General features: G+C 51.8%; 1 protein-coding gene across 1 annotated transcript; it reads left to right on the top strand.

The window, feature by feature from the left end:
• Nucleotides 1-1,360: 1,360 nt before the first annotated feature.
• TMEM222 (transmembrane protein 222) lies at nt 1,361-13,315 on the top strand. Its single transcript, XM_081057360.1, has 6 exons — nt 1,361-2,678; nt 8,241-8,325; nt 9,472-9,503; nt 10,782-10,878; nt 10,961-11,091; nt 12,228-13,315. The coding sequence occupies exons 1-6, from the start codon at nt 2,485-2,487 to the stop codon at nt 12,313-12,315; spliced, it is 627 nt and encodes a 208-aa protein (XP_080913486.1). The 5' UTR covers nt 1,361-2,484; the 3' UTR covers nt 12,316-13,315.
• The last annotated feature ends 3,259 nt before the right edge of the window (nt 13,316-16,574 follow it).

Genomic DNA, 16,574 nt, shown 5'->3' with positions numbered 1-16,574 from the left:
GAGGCAAGGGCACAGGCCAGGAAGGTTTTTACGTTGGGTGAGAGAACCAAGGTGATGTGTATGTGGTGGGGAACAAGCCTGGGGGAGGGGCCCCAGAGGAGCAAGAGGAGGAACTGGCTTCTCCCTCTAGGTACCTGGCCCTCCTCATGTGCCTGCATCTGCACCCGCCTAGGCCAAGGGTAGGATGGTGCAGCTCATCGGGAAGAAAGCTAGGGTTCTCTGGTCAGACCCGACTCCTGAGCACTGTGCCCAGCAACCTCCATGGGCCCTTTAAAAAAGCTGAGGCACTGAGAGACAGATGACAAAGCTAGGTTCCTGCCCTTAGAATTTCTGTAGCCAGCAAGTGACACCGAGGTAGTAAGTATTTGCCATTCATTCAGTTTAGCAAATATTTATTAAGTAAATGCTATGTGCTAGAGACTACTAGGCACTGGGTTTACAGAAGTGAACAAGGAGTTTCCAGCCTAGTGGGGGAGTCTAACAATACACAGCTACAAATGTGCTGTGAAGGAAAAGAACAGGGTGTTCCAAGGGAGATTAACAGGGACTTTCTAGTTTAGATTGGCAGCCAGGGAGGGGCGCTCTGAGAAGGCAACATTTAATATGAGACTTGAAGGATAAATGGAAGCTAGCCAGTTAGGTGTTGGGGGCAGAAGGGAGGGGGGATTTCAATCAGAGGAGAACAGTGTGTGCCAAGTTCCTGGGGTATGAAAGAGCATGGCACACAGGAAGAACTGAAAAAAGGCCAGGATGGCTGTAACATAGTGAACAAATAAGAAAAGGGCATGGTCCAGAAGCAGGGACTTGTAAAACAATGTAAGATATTTGTGTATTTTATTTGAAGTGCAATGGGAAGCCACTGAAGGTTGTCAGATTAAATGCGATACTTGTGTTAGTACTACCAAACTTGTGGGAGGCCCTAAGAAAGACTTCGGTTGTTTCTTCATCCATACACACAGTAAGTGTTTAAAGGGCACCCAATAGCCTGTTAGAACTATGGTTTGATGGTGATGGCAGAGGAATGTCTAAGGCATAGACCTTCCCAGAGTCTGTGATTCAGGAGATTGGACAGCTATAATGATTGAATAGGTAAATAATATAATTTATTCATTCGACAAACATATACTGCACACCTAATGTATTCCAAACACTGTGTTAGGTGCTGGTTGCTGCCCTGCAAGGATCATACATTACGCATGGGTCACAGAAGAGGCACAAACATACTCAAAGAATTTTGAATGGGTTAGAATCATTTTCAGCTGTGATATCTATGAGGTCTTTATAAAACATCCGTTCAGTCCTTCAATAAATCAATAAACATCTAGTGGGCATCTGCTCTGTACTAGGAACTATGCTAGCTACTGAAATCAAGTTCTATAACAGAGACAGACATGCCCCCCCCCCAATGCATTAAAGTATTAGGTGCTAAAAACAGGACAGCAGCCTTTCTGTAGATTGGCATTGAGAGAGGGTATTTCAGTGGAAGAAAGACCTTCCCAACAAGGCATAGCTCTCACCTTCCTGAATGGATTTGTCCATAACTCCCCCTGGCCTGATTTTTAGCTGCTGCCTTCCTATTTGTGCCCCCATTTTCACTTTCTACCCCAGCAGATTCTATTTTCTTTGTCTATCTTAGCATCCTTTAAAGAGCCCAAAGAATCCAAGATTTGAGACTGGCTTCTTTATATGGTTGTGTGTGATCTCAGACAATTACTTAACTCCCCTGAGCCTCAGTTTCCCCATTTGTATAACGAAGGGACCGAATCACCGGTAAGACCTCGTGATTTACTCCAGCCACGGTGATATTCACACACTGCGCTGGGCAAGGCCTTTCTTTGCAAGGCTGCACGCAGCCCTCCACTCCCACCACCTTGCCACCTGGCAAACGTTAAGACAGCTCAGATACCTTAGGGCAATTCTCCCCTACTTCTATACACACACCACACACGACATTTTAGTCTGTCCTTACTGTATGCTACCACTATCTCGTGAGAGATCACAAAATGAAAGGACAAGGAAGACAGACTTGGGTTTGTGTCGTGGCCACTCACGTCACCCGGAGCCTTAATCGCTTACTTATAACCTGGGGGAAATCCCTAAATTTGCATGTCTAGCCAATTTATGGGCATTAAAAACACCGAAGAAGTGCTCAATAAAGAGACTGTACCACACCTTTTAGGACCCCTCAGCGTACTGAATTACAGAGTTCTTGGTGGGTCTCCGCGCTAGATTGTGCGCTGCCTGAGGGCATCCCTTCAGCAGCCACGCAGTGTAGGCGCAAACCCGCGCGGTGCTGGCAGGCGGCGACAGGGCGGCGGGGGAAGCCTGGCGGGGGGGCGCAGAACGACAAGCAGGCCGGGCCCAGAGGCCCACGGCTCCAATTCCCGGGGGGAAGGCCAAGCCAGGCGGACTCCTCCTCCGGGAAGTGACGCCACGGATCCAGTGGCGCCGGAGTAGGTGCCCCCGGAGCGGGACGCGCGCGGGATGGCGGAAGCGGAAGGGAATTCGCCGCTCCTGTTGCCGCCGCCGCCACCCCCGCCCGGAATGGCGGAAGTGGAGGCACCAACGGCGGCCGAGACGGACAAGAAGCAGTTTAACTGCTCCGGCGTCGGCACCATGGACGTGGAACGGAGCCGCTTCCCCTACTGCGTGGTGTGGACGCCTATCCCGGTGCTCACGTGAGTCTCCTCCGGCGTCTGCCCGGGAATTGGGAGAGCCCGGGCCCGCGCGGCGTCCCCGGACCGCCTCGGGCCAGCCTCCGGCCCCGACGCGCCACAAGCCCTTCCCTCATTCCGACTCGTAGGCCTCGCCCAGTCACTATCACCCCGCCACCCGCGCGGTGCCAGTTTCTCCTGACGATGGGACACGCTCCCCGCTCTCATTGCACCGGGCTAGTCAGGGAGAAAGACAGTTGTAGACTTGCGGAAAAGGCTCTGCGGCGGGGAAGTTCCTACCGAAGAGGGGCCCTTATCCCGGTCCGAGGAGACATCTTCATTCATTCACTGGTTTCATTCATTCATTGAGCAAATGCTTGCTGATCACTTTCTAAACGCAAGTGAACGCAAGTAAGGAATAAGACGTCCTGCCGGGTCTGGAGGAGTTTAGTTGGGACCACACCGGCTCCTGGGATGTCAACATTGACAGGGCCCCCAGAGATCTGCGCGTCCACCCCCTTTGTCTCACAGATGAGACTGGAGACTACACACATCTCAGTTGCAAAGCATGTTTAGGTCCTAGGATGTTTGCCTCCCAGACCAAGGTTCTTTCTGTGTGTCACAAGCGACTGCTAGGCTCAGTCCGTGCTGCAAGTCAGGGGGACTAACCCCCAAGAGACTCCCAGACCCTCAGGATCTACTTGGCACTGACTGAGGCCTCCGCGGTAGCTGTGGCACGAGCGAAGAACAGAGCACACAAGATCTTAAATGCCTTTCAGTATGTTCTTTACTCAAACGTTAATCATCAACACACCAAACAGTAAAAGCACACAGAGGAATACAATAATTGGGTCAAATAGAGTAACGAACCAGTCCCAAAGTCAATCAGAGTCCTGGTGGAGCGAGGAAGAGTGGCTGGTCCTGGAGGTCAGTCCAGCAGAGGTTCTGTACAAGCAGAGCAGAGCAGAGTGGAGGGTTCTCGGAGCAGAGTGACAGCGTGGTCACCTCTCAGTCCAGACCAGCTCTCGGAGCTGCAAACCGCCTCAGTTCTAAATGCAGTTCTGAGTGCCTTTCTGACATCGCCTTATCAGGGCAGCCAGCCTGAGACCCTGACTGTCCTCTTATCTTCAGAGCAGACCTTTTGAGTGTAGCTGGTTACATCCAGTTACCAGGGCAACCAAGCAGCTCCCTGGGCATTGTCTGCTAAGTTCTCTGCACATGTCCAAAATGGAGTTACTCTTGCTCATTCAATACGGAGTCAGTCTTGCTCACACAAAACTCATTCTAACAGCTTCCAGGGGTGCTCTACACACAGTGCATTAGCCTTTGTCAGGAGACAAAGCAGATGCTCAGGTAGTGCTGCTGCCTTTTAGCGAGGAGCTTCTGGGCAGGGGAGCTGGGGTGCCCTCCTGCTTCAGCCTTGACAGCTGATAATAACCGCTCATAGTGCTGGACAGTTGGCCAATCTCTTTCACACCCATTTTCGCTGAATTTCACAGCCACTTTCTAAGGTAGGAATTATCTTAGATGAAGAAGCTGAGCTGCTTCTATCATTAACTGTTTTGATCAGGTTCACACACCAATAAGCAAAGGCATGGCAAGCTCAGTCTTCTGACTCCATAACTTGCACTCTTTTGACTCCATCCTGTCCCCTCTCACCTGATGGAATAGATTTGTTTTCTCTACGAAAAGCAGCCAATTGGTATGGGATGGGATTATTTTTGGCCTTATATGCTGCCAGTCCTAAAATGGCCTTAATTTTAGTCTTATATAAAAATACTTCAGTTGTTTTGCGTTTTCAAATGCTTATGCATTTGTTTAAGAACATCCAAGTCTGACTCCTTTAAAAATAATTTTTTTAAGAAAGTGTGTTCATTAATTCATTCAATGTTCTCTTAACGAATTAGCTAAATTACTTCTATGTGTCCAGAGTAGTTCTCGGTGATAAGAATATACAGTGGTGAATAAAGAAGATATGATTCCTGCTGTCATAGAGTTTAAATCATGGTGGAAAGAGATAGTAAACAAGCAAACTAATAAGAGAACTTCTGATAGTGGTTTGTGCTGTGAAGAAAATAAAATGTTAATGGAAGAATGAATAACGGAGGGATAGAGAATGTATTGGTTTTGCTAACACCTGTCTTTTTAGCCTAAGATCTCTTTGGTTTTTTTCTATTCTCAAAAAAACATTTGTGGAGCCCTCTGCTCTTTAGAGAGCTGGTAGCATCCCCATTCATCTGGGTTTGAAGCAGTTCACACCCCATTTCTATTCAGATCTATGTACAGATATTCATAGTAGTACCCCGTCAAAGGGCTCATGTTCCTGTCAAAAGACTTGCCCTCCAGCAGGAGGGAGAGAGACAAGTAAACTAACCATCATCGCATTGTGATGATTGCTGACCTAGAGTGCAATACGAAGGAAAGATGTGGTACAAGCAACTGCCTTCTGTCTTTGGAGGGGGAATCAGAGAAGAGAGCCGAATCCAAAGACCTGTCCACCCCCTCAGAGATACCAATAATTCTGCATGAAAAGCCAGATAATAGCTGCTGTTGCTAATCAAAACAGCTAAGATTGGATACTTATTCTGTTCTGGGCCAAACATGTTATATGCACTATCACATTCAGTCCTTACATCAACCTAATGAAAATAGATACTGTCACCCCCACTTTATAGATGAGGAAATAAAGACTTAGAAGCCAGCATGGGGCTTTTTCTATTGAGATACTCTACCTTTCCAGATAGAAGTTCCAGGATCGGTAATTCCATTCATTCGTTCAGTCAGTAGTTTTTGAGGACCTGTTATGTCCTAGGTGTGCATAGACAGTGGTCCACAAAGCAGCTTGCCTTCATGAAGCTTCCGGACTGATGCATACTTTGAGAGTTTCTTCTCTGGGGCTTCCCCGGGCACAGGAGGCTTCCCCTGCTATTGTCTCCAGTCTTTACTCTTACTTTCCATCAGCAGCTGCCAACACAGCTGTGAGATGTGGAAGACTGGTCAAACCCAGACCTCCCCAACTAGATGAAAGGCATTGGGGTGGGGGAGGGGTCCTGAGGTCAGGGTCAGAGAAGCTTCTTTTCGGTAATTCTGAGAGCCCATCCTGTGGCCACTGTGGGTCTTCATCAACTTACTTTCTGCCAGTTCAGCCAATCAGATAACAAGTATTTGTTGAACATCTCATAACAACATTGAACAACTACCAAGTACAAGGAAGTGTGCAAAGCACTTTGCAAGCATATCCTATTTAATCCTCACAGTAGCCCCCCATTGAGGTAATTAATTATTATCCACCTCTTACTGACAGATGGGAATGGGTAACTCATTTAAAACAAAGTCAGGACTCAGGTCTGACTTCAGAGCCTTACTCTACTCTTAAATGCAGGGCATTCATTCGTTCATTCATCCATTCATAATCTAGTCAGTGAATACTTAGCTCCAGCTGTGGGCCAGGCACTGCCCTGGGACATACTCTAATAAGAGAAAAATCCTGCTCTCTTGGAGCTTACATACCAGCGGGGAAAGAAAGACAGTAACCATGTAAGTAAACAAGATCATTGTAGGAAGTAGTAGATACTCTGAAGAAATTAAAGCAGAGGCTTGTTTGTGGCTACTCTAGAAGGCACGGTCAGGAAAGACCTCCGAAGTTACAGTAGAGCTGAGGTCTGAACAATGAGACAGCCAGCACTGGGAAGCTCTGGGGGAGGAGTGTTCTGGGCTGAGGCAAATGCAAAATAAGCATTGAAATGGGATGAGCATTTGGTGTGTCTGGGGAACCAGAAGCAGGCAGTGTAGCTAAAGAGAGGCATGAGGTGATTTCAAGGTCAAACTGTTAGGAGTATAATAGGACGCCATTAATGGATGTTAAGCAAAGGAATGAAGGAATCTGAATTATGTTCTCAAAAGACCACTCTGGCCCCACCATCCTGTCAAGGGCTTAAGCTGCCGACCCGGAAGACCTGTCCTATAGAGAGTCATACAACTGCCCAGTCTTTCTTTTAAAGACCTTTTGAATCATGTGCTTCTCACCACCCCATCACCAATACTCTAGTCAGGACCACCATCATCTTTTACCAGTATTCCAGAATAGCCTCTGAACTGGCTGCCCTCCTTCCCGCCATTCCTGTCCCCCCTCCCATGCTCCAAACACGTGCAGCACTTGGCTGCTTCGGAGTTTTGCTTTCTGCCTGTTGACATCCTGTTTTTTCACAGGTGGAGGTTAAAAGTCAGCTCCTCTGTGAAGTCTTGGCTGACTGCCCTAGCCCCCCGTAATAGCTTTCTTGAGCTGCATCTCTCTGGGTTTTGCCTCCACCTCCCTAGCAGGGTGTAGGCTGGAGACCAGACCAGCACTTGGCCACTGGCCCTGTCAATCCTTCAGTGGATCCGCCTCTCCAGCACCGAGGCCTTTCGAGCCATGGTTCTCAGACGACAGACAGATCTGGGGTTCCTGGGTGTTTCGTATATTGGCATCCATCTGAGATTTGGGTTTTAAAAAATCCCCATGCCTTTTAAGGATTTGAACTTTTAGTTCCTGGAATGCACCATGTTTTTGTCCTGATCTCTACCCTTGCACGTGTTGTATCTTCATCGTTTCCGCAGGGAAACCTCTGAACTCGCCCCTAACCACCAACCTCCTACGCAGAGATTGGTTTAAATGCCTTCCGCACCTTAAAAAAAAATTTTTTTACTGATACATAACACATACCATAAAGCATATAAATCTTAAGTATAGGGCGCAATGGATTTTTGCATATGTGTGCACTTACGTCACACAGCTCAAGATAGAGAACATTTCTGTTACCCAAAGGGCTCCCTTGTGCCAGTCAATTCTACCACACAGGTCACCCCTCTTGCATTCCAGCACCATAGATTACTTTTGCCTTTCCTTGAACTTCATGTAAATAGAATAATATGTATGTACCTTTGTGTAAGGTTTCTTTCACTGCCTTATATCTGTGAGAATCTGTGTTGTGTGTAGCAGACGTTTGTTCTTTTTCATTATTACTTGATACTTCATTATATGGCTGTACCCCCAATTTACTTACTCGTTTTACTATTGTTGGACATTTGGATTATTTCCAGCTATTTTTTAAATCAACTTTACTGAGATACAACTTACATATAATAAAGTGCACGTATTTGAAGTGTGCAGTTCAATGAGTTTTGACAAACATTTCCAGCTATTTTAGACAAAGGTGCTATGAACACGCTCGTGCTGGCCTTTGGTGAGCATTCGTTTCTGTTGGGTGTGTACTCTGAGGTGGATTGCTGAGGCGTAGAGTACATGGCTGGTTTTCAAAAGTGGCAGAAACAATTTACTCTCCCACCAGCAGTGAATGAGAGGTCCAGCTGCTCCTCGGTGTTTCTGTCCTTTCAGTTACAGCATTCTCGTGGGGGGTGGGAGGGACTGAAGGGGGCATCGCACTGCGCTATTCATTTGCTTCCCCAGCCCCTCCGGCCACCCTAATGGCATTCGTCACACGATGTTACAGTCACGGCCCTCACACTGGACGGAGTATCCCAGTGTTATCTAACTGACTGAAAGACCCCCGTAAGCTCTGGTCCTTCCCTGTCCTTTTTTCCTCACAGGTGGTTTTTCCCCATCATCGGCCACATGGGCATCTGCACATCCACGGGAGTCATTCGGGACTTCGCTGGCCCCTACTATGTCTCGGTGAGTCCCCATTCCACACCCTCTGGAGGGTTCCAAGTCTTACGTGGAAGGTTGGCCTTATCTCCCCCAAAGCCAAGAGAATGCAGATAGCACGCAGCCCTGGCCCTGGCCCTCTGCTCCTCACCAGTGTTTGACCCCTTTACCCCTTCTCTTGCCTCTAGGACAGGCCAGGAGGGCAGTGTGGCCAGAAGGATTCTTAAGTAACTGACCCAGCCCTTTGCCCACCCCTTGGGTACCGAGACATGGGTAGGGATTAGAGGCAAGAGTGGAGAGTCAGACCATCCACGAACCACATCTCTGGACCTTCAGAAGGTGGGAGTCACAAGGTGGGGGCACAGGGGAGGCTAACATGCTTCCCTGGGGGATGGGTGGGCCTTCTAGACTGGATCAGCTGTGTCCTCAGGTCTGTTCCTGGGGTTGTGCCCAAGATGGGATCAGTGGGCTTGCTCCAGATGCGCAGGCAGTATCATCAAAGGCTGGAATGAAGGTGTGGTGGCACCAGCCTGTCATATTCACAGTCGTCATGATCCTCTTAGCATGACAAATGTCTTTTCATATCCATTGCTTTCACTGGCATACACATTTATGATAATTTGTCTTTGACCAACTCTGTCAGCATACCCCACATCCTGTGTGGCAGGTCTAGGACTCAGGAGGCATCTCGAGCCCCCCTCCCTTTCCTGTCCTGCTCTAAATGCAGTCGGACTGCCACAGGCAGAGAAGGGCTCTCCGTGTGGACAGCACTGTCGGGTCAGGAGGTCAGAGGCTGTCCTCATTGATACCACAGAGGAAATTGCCTCCCTGGGGTCAAAGATGAGCGATTGACCAGAGAACATGAAGAAAATAAGGCCCAGAGAGAGTGAGAGAATTACCTGGGAGCCACACCAAGGGGCACTCCTCGCTGGCATCTGGAGTCTTTGGTCTCAGGGTTTGTTGCTCTGTGCATTCCTGCCACACTGCCTCTGCCCACAGAAAAGCTGCTGCTGGCACTTCGGCTACCAAGCCAACCCCAGAGCAGGGCCCGGGGCCATTTCTGCCCATGCGACATACCTCCTCCTAAGTCAGTGCACTTCCACCACCAACCCAGCTCTGTCTTCTGGGCGACATGCAGGTTCCCCACTGACCTCTGCTCTTGTCCCTCAACAGGAAGACAACATGGCCTTTGGGAAGCCTGCCAAGTAAGTGATGAACACCCATGTGACCGGCCTGACGGCCAGGTTCCTCCTGGCGGGGTCCTTTATCCACAGGCCATCTAGGCCTTGCCTTAGCTCTGCAAGGTCGTGTTTTCAGCTCCATTGGCAGGGTGAGGCAAGGGAGGAGACTTGGTCAAGATCACATAGGAAATGGCAGAGCTAGGACTCACACCCACGTCTGTCTCCCTCCAAAACCTAGACTCTTTCTCCTGCCCCCCCCCCAGGAATAAACAGTGCCATTTAAGGTGTAAGGCAGGCATTGTTTGGAACTCTGCTGCAAAGTTCAAGCCCTCTGGGAGCTATGGCTGGTGTGCTTGGGATTTGTAGACTTTATTTTTTCTGTCTTGGGGGACCCACCTCAGCTGTGGTTCTGGTGACAGTGCCAGAACAACAGCAGGTGCTCTGTTATCAGAGACTACGCCCAGGAGGATGGGACCCAAGGAGTTGGTGTCCCACACAGCAGAGGCAGCCTGCTGGCTTCTTTGGACAAGTGGAAATGTGGGCAAAGGGCCTCTGGGCTGGGTGTCCGCTGCTAGGCTGCTTTTTGAGGCCAGTTTTAAGGGTACCTGTTTCCAGGCAGGAACCCCTGAGCAGCTTCAGCTCAGGCCACTTTGGTTTCTCACAGGTCCCCCGTCTCTAGGCTCCACTACCAAGTCATTCGTCTCACAGCAGCCAGAGGGCGCTCTGACCTCCCAGCTCTCCCTGGCCTGAGAACCTTTGGGGTCTCTCCCAGCTTGAGGTTTCTGAGCGTTAGCTCCGCGGGCTGCTCTCCCACTCAGCCTAGTCTCCCATGTGGAGAATGCTTTCTGATGGATAAACTCCTCAGGGTGACATTCCAGTCCGCTACGATATGGCCCCACCTGCATCTCCAGCTTCACCTTCCCGCATCCCATCACCGTGTTCCTCCCTCCAGCAGTTCGCGGTTACATGCGCTGCAGTTTTGTGCCTCTTCCTCTGTTCAAGCTATTCCCTCTGCCTAGAATGCCTACTCCCTGCCCTGTTCCTGCTAACCCCTCTTCCTTCAGACTAGACTCAGGTGTCACCCCCAAGAAGCATCTCACCCCCCAGCTGAGTTAGTTCCTGTCCTTCCCAGGATCCACACGGCATTGGACATGTCACACTGTGTTGTCTGCTCTGTGGCTCTTTCCCTGCACCTGGCTCACCCCTGCATGCCCAGCACCCAGCTCAGGGCCCAGCACAGAGCAGGCATCAGGGAACATTCGTGGGGCTGAGCCAGTGCCCAGAACCACCCTTTCCCTTCAGGTACTGGAAGTTGGACCCTGCTCACGTATACGCTAGCGGGCCCAATGCGTGGGACACAGCTGTGCACGACGCCTCTGAGGAGTACAAGCACCGCATGGTGGGTGAGCCGCTCCTGAGGGGCACCAGGGCGGAAACCAGCGTGGGAGCCCAGCCTGACCCCGCCCTTCCTGCATTTCCAGCATAATCTCTGCTGTGACAACTGCCACTCGCACGTGGCGTTGGCTCTGAACCTGATGCGCTACAACAACAGCACCAACTGGAACATGGTGACGCTCTGCTTCTTCTGCCTGCTCTACGGGAAGTACGTCAGGTGAGCCTCCCGCCCACCACCCTCCCCTGGGGCTGCTCTCCCAAGGATCCGAGCAGGGCCGTTTCTGGAGTCCTTCAGCCAGCAGGGACAAAACAGATGCTGGTTGGAGCTGTGAAGGTTCTAGAACAATTAGCTGAATTCCTGGTGGAGAGGGAGGTAGCTGTGCCGAAGTCCAACTCCACCTGGGTCCCCCCCAGCCCTCTCACTGGCTCACCCTGAGATCTAAGGTAACTGCCTTGGCCTCTCTAAGCTGAAGCTGTTCTTGGTTATGTCCTTACTAATGATTCTGGCTCCTCGGGGAGACTGAATGCAGAGCCCTGTGCTCGGGTCAGAGGAACAAGTAGACTGCCCCACAGGGTCCCTTCCCATCATACCTTGTGTGAGGTGGGGTTCCGGTCAGGTGGGCCCCACTTGTGACCTGGGAGGACCTTTGAAGCCACAGCCTCACAACCTGTGAGATCAAAGGCATTAGTCCCAATTCATAGGTAAAGGCAGCTCAGCGGTGGAGTGACCCGCCCGCTTGGGAGCCAGCACACCTGGGCAGCCCAGCCATCTCACCAAGTGTTCCTCTAGCTGCGCTCATCATTAGAGCTTCTGACAAGAATACTCTCAGGGGTCTTTGCTTAGTCCAGGGCTATTAAAGTTCCCCTGAGGAGACTGTAATGTGGCCACACAGCCTGAGGAGAAGCAGGATTGAACCCAGAGCCCTGACTCCAGCCATAACACTGTGCTGACTCTCGCTTACTCCTCCCGTCCCCGTGGGCCCACAGGAGGGCTGTGGGCAGACGGTGCTCCTGGCTTCCATGCCCAGACAAATTCCCGGTCCTCTCACTGGAGACCGCTCCCCAGAGAGAGGGGTGATTGTGGATGGAGCCAATAAAGCCTAGAGAAGGTGGGCATGTCTTCCGTACCCACCCAGGAGGGGTGTCATATCTCCACTAGGAGCCTGGACTAGCCCCTGCCCAGGATCATGGTGGGCGCCAGGCCTGGCCCAGTCCATTGGTTGACCAAGTTTGGGGGTGAGGGAGTGGTTCCAGGCGCTTCCTCAGGGGCAGGAGCCCCTTCCAGGTTTGGACGGCTGGGGCTCTGGGTGGCATGCCCACCGACGGGGCCTTCCCGCCATTCTCCGCTGACAGTGTCGGGGCCTTCGTGAAGACCTGGCTGCCCTTCATGCTCCTCCTGGGCGTCATCTTAACTGTCAGCCTGGTCTTTAACCTGCGGTGACGGCGGCCATGGCCCTGGACCCACCAGCCTCCTGAGGAGGCACCTGCCGCCTGTCTTGGTTCCAGATCCTTTCTCCCTACCCCGAAAGGCAGGGCTGCACCTGCTGGTTTTGACGCAGGGTGTGGGCTAGGTGGGCCGGAGTAGGACTGAGGACGAGCGTGGGGCGGGGGCGTTGGTGTGGGGTGTCTCCCTGGTCACTCAGAAGTTCCCTGTCCCTCCGTCCCAGGCTTGTGACCCCAGCCCTGAGGGCACGCTCCTTGTTCATCTGGTGGAAAGGCCTTAGCTTCCCTTTGTACAGCTGCTCCTGCCACTGTGCTGGGCTCCCTCTGCCTCAGCCCAGTGCCTTGTGCGGGGCGGGAGGACATTTGGACCCACCAGCCAAGGCAACACAGGGGCCAGAGCTGGATTTGGAGCCTGTCCTGCCAGGGCTCTGGTCCTGGGGTGGGTGGGGTACACTAAGGAGTCCCCATAAGCTGAGCTGCCCTGGGGCTTTTACCACTGGCCTCTAGAATGGTTCACAGGGCTGGAAGGGCCCCCCATTTCTGATGTTTGCCAGAAGCTGCACTACGGGTAGTTTGTGCCCCACCTCCTGGGGTCCTCCAGCCCACGCAGCCCCCTCTGTCCACCCGGCCAGGCTCTCCGAGTACTTGGGCCCATTTCTCCCCATAGTGGGGGCCTAGGCTTCCCCAGCCCGGCTGGAGAGATGAGTGACACTCATGTGTCCAGAGTAAACCCCTGTAGATCAGAGCTATGTAAACAAAGCTGGGTCCCAGCCCCCGGTGTGGGCCTTACACTGGTGATGGCACCCCATGGGTCCAAGATGTTGGGCGCCGTCAGAGCAGCCAGCGCCACCAGGGAGTTGAAGGGGAGCTGTTTCCTCCCACCCACCACGTCTCCCTTCTCTTCAAGTTGTGGGAAGGGCCTGTGCTGCCCCCTCACCCTGCTCCATGGATCCCTTTGTGCGGGGCTTCCTGGGCAGGACAATAAAGTTTTAACTCCAGTCAGTGCCTTGTCTTTGTTTTCTTCCTTCAGTGGTCCCCTCACTTCTTCAGTTTGTATCTCCTTGGGTACCTCTGCCTCTGGCAAGGGATCTGGTTGAGTCCTCGTTCAGTACCTGGCGCTTACAGGGATGTCAGCATCCTTCAGATATATCCTGCCCTGGGCCCAGGCTCCAGGAGTTCCCCACCATTCCTCGTCCACTGTCCCAAAGCTTTCTCCTCTCCTTGAGGCAAGTGAGTATTGAAACCCCTTCCGTAGTCCCTGTTGGGAGGAACTTGGCGGTAGGATTGGGAGTTGGGGCTGGGCAGACCAGAGCCCCGGACCTCCCCTCAAGCAGGAGTGCACAGTGTGGGATAAGTCAAGAGACTTGCCCCAGCCCCTGGCCCCCACCATATCTGTCAGTCATATCGCCAAGTTCTTTTTGCTGAGCCCCAGTGATCGGGTCACTGTCCTGGGTCCACGGCACCTCCACTTCTCTGGCTTTCTCCTCTCGTTACACCCAGCTCTCCAATGAGACGCTGTAGCACCTCCCACTTCTGGTCCTTTGCTTTCCACCTGTTAACATCGTGGCCTTTCTTCCCAAGGCCCAGCTTAAAAGTCACTGCCTTGGTCAAGTCTTTCCTCACCCTGCCCTATGCCAGGTGTCACAGTTGAACTAGCAAAGGATTTGGTCTGTGAACCCAGAGGGCCCTTTGTGTTTCTCCTGAGTATGCCATGAGGACAGCTCCAGCTGCTAGCCCTCAGAGCCCTGGGCAGGTGTCTGTCAGCCCATCACAGTACAGACACTGCAGTACTGTGGTTCCCAGGCCTGGGGGTTCTCTAGACAGAAGTGTGCCCTCCCCACGTCAGCAATTCCATTTTTAAAAATCTGTTTTGCATATTGGGGTCTGTCTGAGAGTTGGTTGGGGGAAAGAAAATGTTCCACTACAGAGGACAACCACAGCAAAATGGATAGAAAAGTTTTAAGGACTGCTTCTACCTAGCAGAAACTTTGTCAGTTAGCCTTGCAGAGACAGGGCATAAATAAGTGCCATGAAAATCACCCAACAATTAGAGTGCTTACTATGTCCCAGGCCTTGTCATAATGTATCGATCATTTATCCTCACCACAGCCCTGTGAGGTAGGTGTACCATCCCCATTTTACCAAGGAAGAAATAAACACAGGGAGGTAACCTGATTTGCTCAAGGTCACAGAGGTAGAAAGAGTGGAACCGTGTTCAAACCCAGCAGCTTGGCTCTGGAGCCCACACTCGGAACCACCCTGTGAAATGGCCTCACTGGAGCACAAGGAGGGAAAGGGGAAGGGCTGTTTCTCCAAAGGACTGGGACCCTGGGACCAACAAAAAGAGAAGGGATGCTGGAGGCCAGGAAAAGGAAACACACCTGACAACAGCCCTGTGAGATGGCCGCTATTGTCCCTGCTCTATAAAGGGAGAGAGTGAGGCTTCAAGAGATTGTCATTGATCCAAGGCCACAGGGGGCCATGTTGCAGAGCCCCAGTTTTAACCCAGATCTGGGGCCTCTTGACTGTGGAGTTGCCTAGAGACTGGCCACAGTGCAGAGGCACTGCGGCCCCCCGCAGCGGGTGGCAACATGTGGGGAAAGCATTCTGCAGTGGTGGAGTAGAGAGCACAGATGGCTTGGGGTGTTGAAGGGACAGGCAGCAGTATGGTAAAGCTCCAAGGATGTAGGCAACATAAGTGTTCTGAGCCAGGTGGGGTCCTGAGAGTCAGGCTGAGGGGTGGGTCAGCCCAAAAGGAGGATAGATTGTCTTGGGAAACGATGAGACTTCTGTCAGTGGAAGTATCTAATGAAGGCTGGACTGGTTTGGAGCAGATTTGTACCCTGCTTGCCTGCTGACACCTTCTGGAGCTGAGGAATGACAAAGTGGGGTGCTAACAGGGTCTTCTGACAGCTGTGCAATAAAGGGATGGAGGGGCTGAATGTGGCGTCCAGGAGACAGGGAGGAGGCGGCTTCCAGGGACTGAGACCCAGGCAGGGGAAGGGCAAGGGAGTTGGGGGACGATGGGAAAGTGCCCCCCCCAGGGAAGTGGGGGAAGTCTGCTGACTGGCAGGAAGTAGCAGGAGGCCTAGGGACCGGGACATGGGGGCTGTTCACAGAAGTGGAAACTTGAAAATAAGGTTTCAGATGTGGAAGGGCCAGTTGTGAGGTTGAGTTGACAGCAGGAGAGTTGGACAGAAATATCAGAGTCAAGGAGAGTCAGAGCTATAAAGATAGAAGATCAGAGAGAGGAAGGGAAATTCAGACACTGGAAGAAAGGAAGAAAATTTCATGCCTTCCAGGTGTGAGGGCTGCTGAGAGGTGCAGGGCTGGGGGTTAGAGATACATCCTTGGGAGGAGCCGGGACCGGGATGGGAAGGGGTGCGGATGATGTTGGCCATCCTTCCATTCTGGGAGACGATGGAGGAGGCAGGCATCACAGGATCCCCTCCTGCATGGGCAAGCCACTGATACTGTGTATGCAAATGCATATGTATGTTAATGAAGGGCCTGCGGGGATCTCATGGAATTGTAGTGAAAACCATCTGAGGAGGGATTATTACCCCCATTTAACAGATGAGGAAAATGAGGCTCAGAAAATAAGATTGACTTACAAAAAAACTAAATGGGGAAAGCTGGACCTTGGGTCCGGGAAAGAGGAGGGACCCTCGGGTGCTCAGAGTGGTGGAAACATTCAGGAGCCAGTTCCAATGTGGGGGGAGGGGAAGAGAGGGGCTTCATTTAGAGGCCACTACTTGACCCACCTCCTCTGGGAGCGACTCTGATCTTTAATCCATGGCTGGAAGAGTGACCAGCAGGACAGGCAGAGTGGAATGAAGCAGACTTGGGGGAATCAGATTTGGTATGGCTTCAATTCATGTTCCAAAGCAAATATAATCTAAAGCCCAAACCCATTCTTAGGATGGGGCAGGATCTGGGAGCAGAATGGGGTGCTCAGAGGGGCTCCCTAGGGTATGGGAGCCTCACTTTGGCCCTGGAAGTGTCCAGGCCTCCTCAAACAGACGGGGCCCCGGGTTGCACAGAGAGCAGCTCTGCTGTGACCAGCACTTCCCAGGAGGCGAATATGGACATGGAGGGGCAGTGGTTGTCAAAAAGGACCATGTTGGAGAGGCAACACCTGGTACCCACTCTATTCCAGCTTGTGCAGGGCACTTTCATTTCCCTTATAATAGGCTCTTCCTGCTCTGCTGCCTACAGTTTGTATAGGAGGAAATTGCCGCTCAGGATGGCAAAGAC

The sequence above is a fragment of the Rhinolophus hipposideros genome (genome assembly GCF_964194185.1).
Source record: "Rhinolophus hipposideros genome assembly, chromosome: 8".
Classification (NCBI taxonomy): domain Eukaryota; kingdom Metazoa; phylum Chordata; class Mammalia; order Chiroptera; family Rhinolophidae; genus Rhinolophus; species Rhinolophus hipposideros.
The sequence above is the reverse complement of the archived record's forward strand: the minus strand, read 5'-3'. Positions and strand labels throughout refer to the sequence as shown.

What these genes read in the sequence shown, in the direction of transcription:
- TMEM222 (XM_081057360.1), top strand. Translation starts at nt 2,485, where the DNA reads ATGGCGGAAGCGGAAGGGAATTCGCCGCTCCTGTTGCCGCCGCCGCCA. An exon ending in ACGCCTATCCCGGTGCTCAC is followed by an intron (nt 2,679 to 8,240) that starts GTGAGTCTCCTC and finishes TTTTCCTCACAG; the next exon opens with GTGGTTTTTCCCCATCATCG. An exon ending in AGGAGTACAAGCACCGCATG is followed by an intron (nt 10,879 to 10,960) that starts GTGGGTGAGCCG and finishes CTGCATTTCCAG; the next exon opens with CATAATCTCTGCTGTGACAA.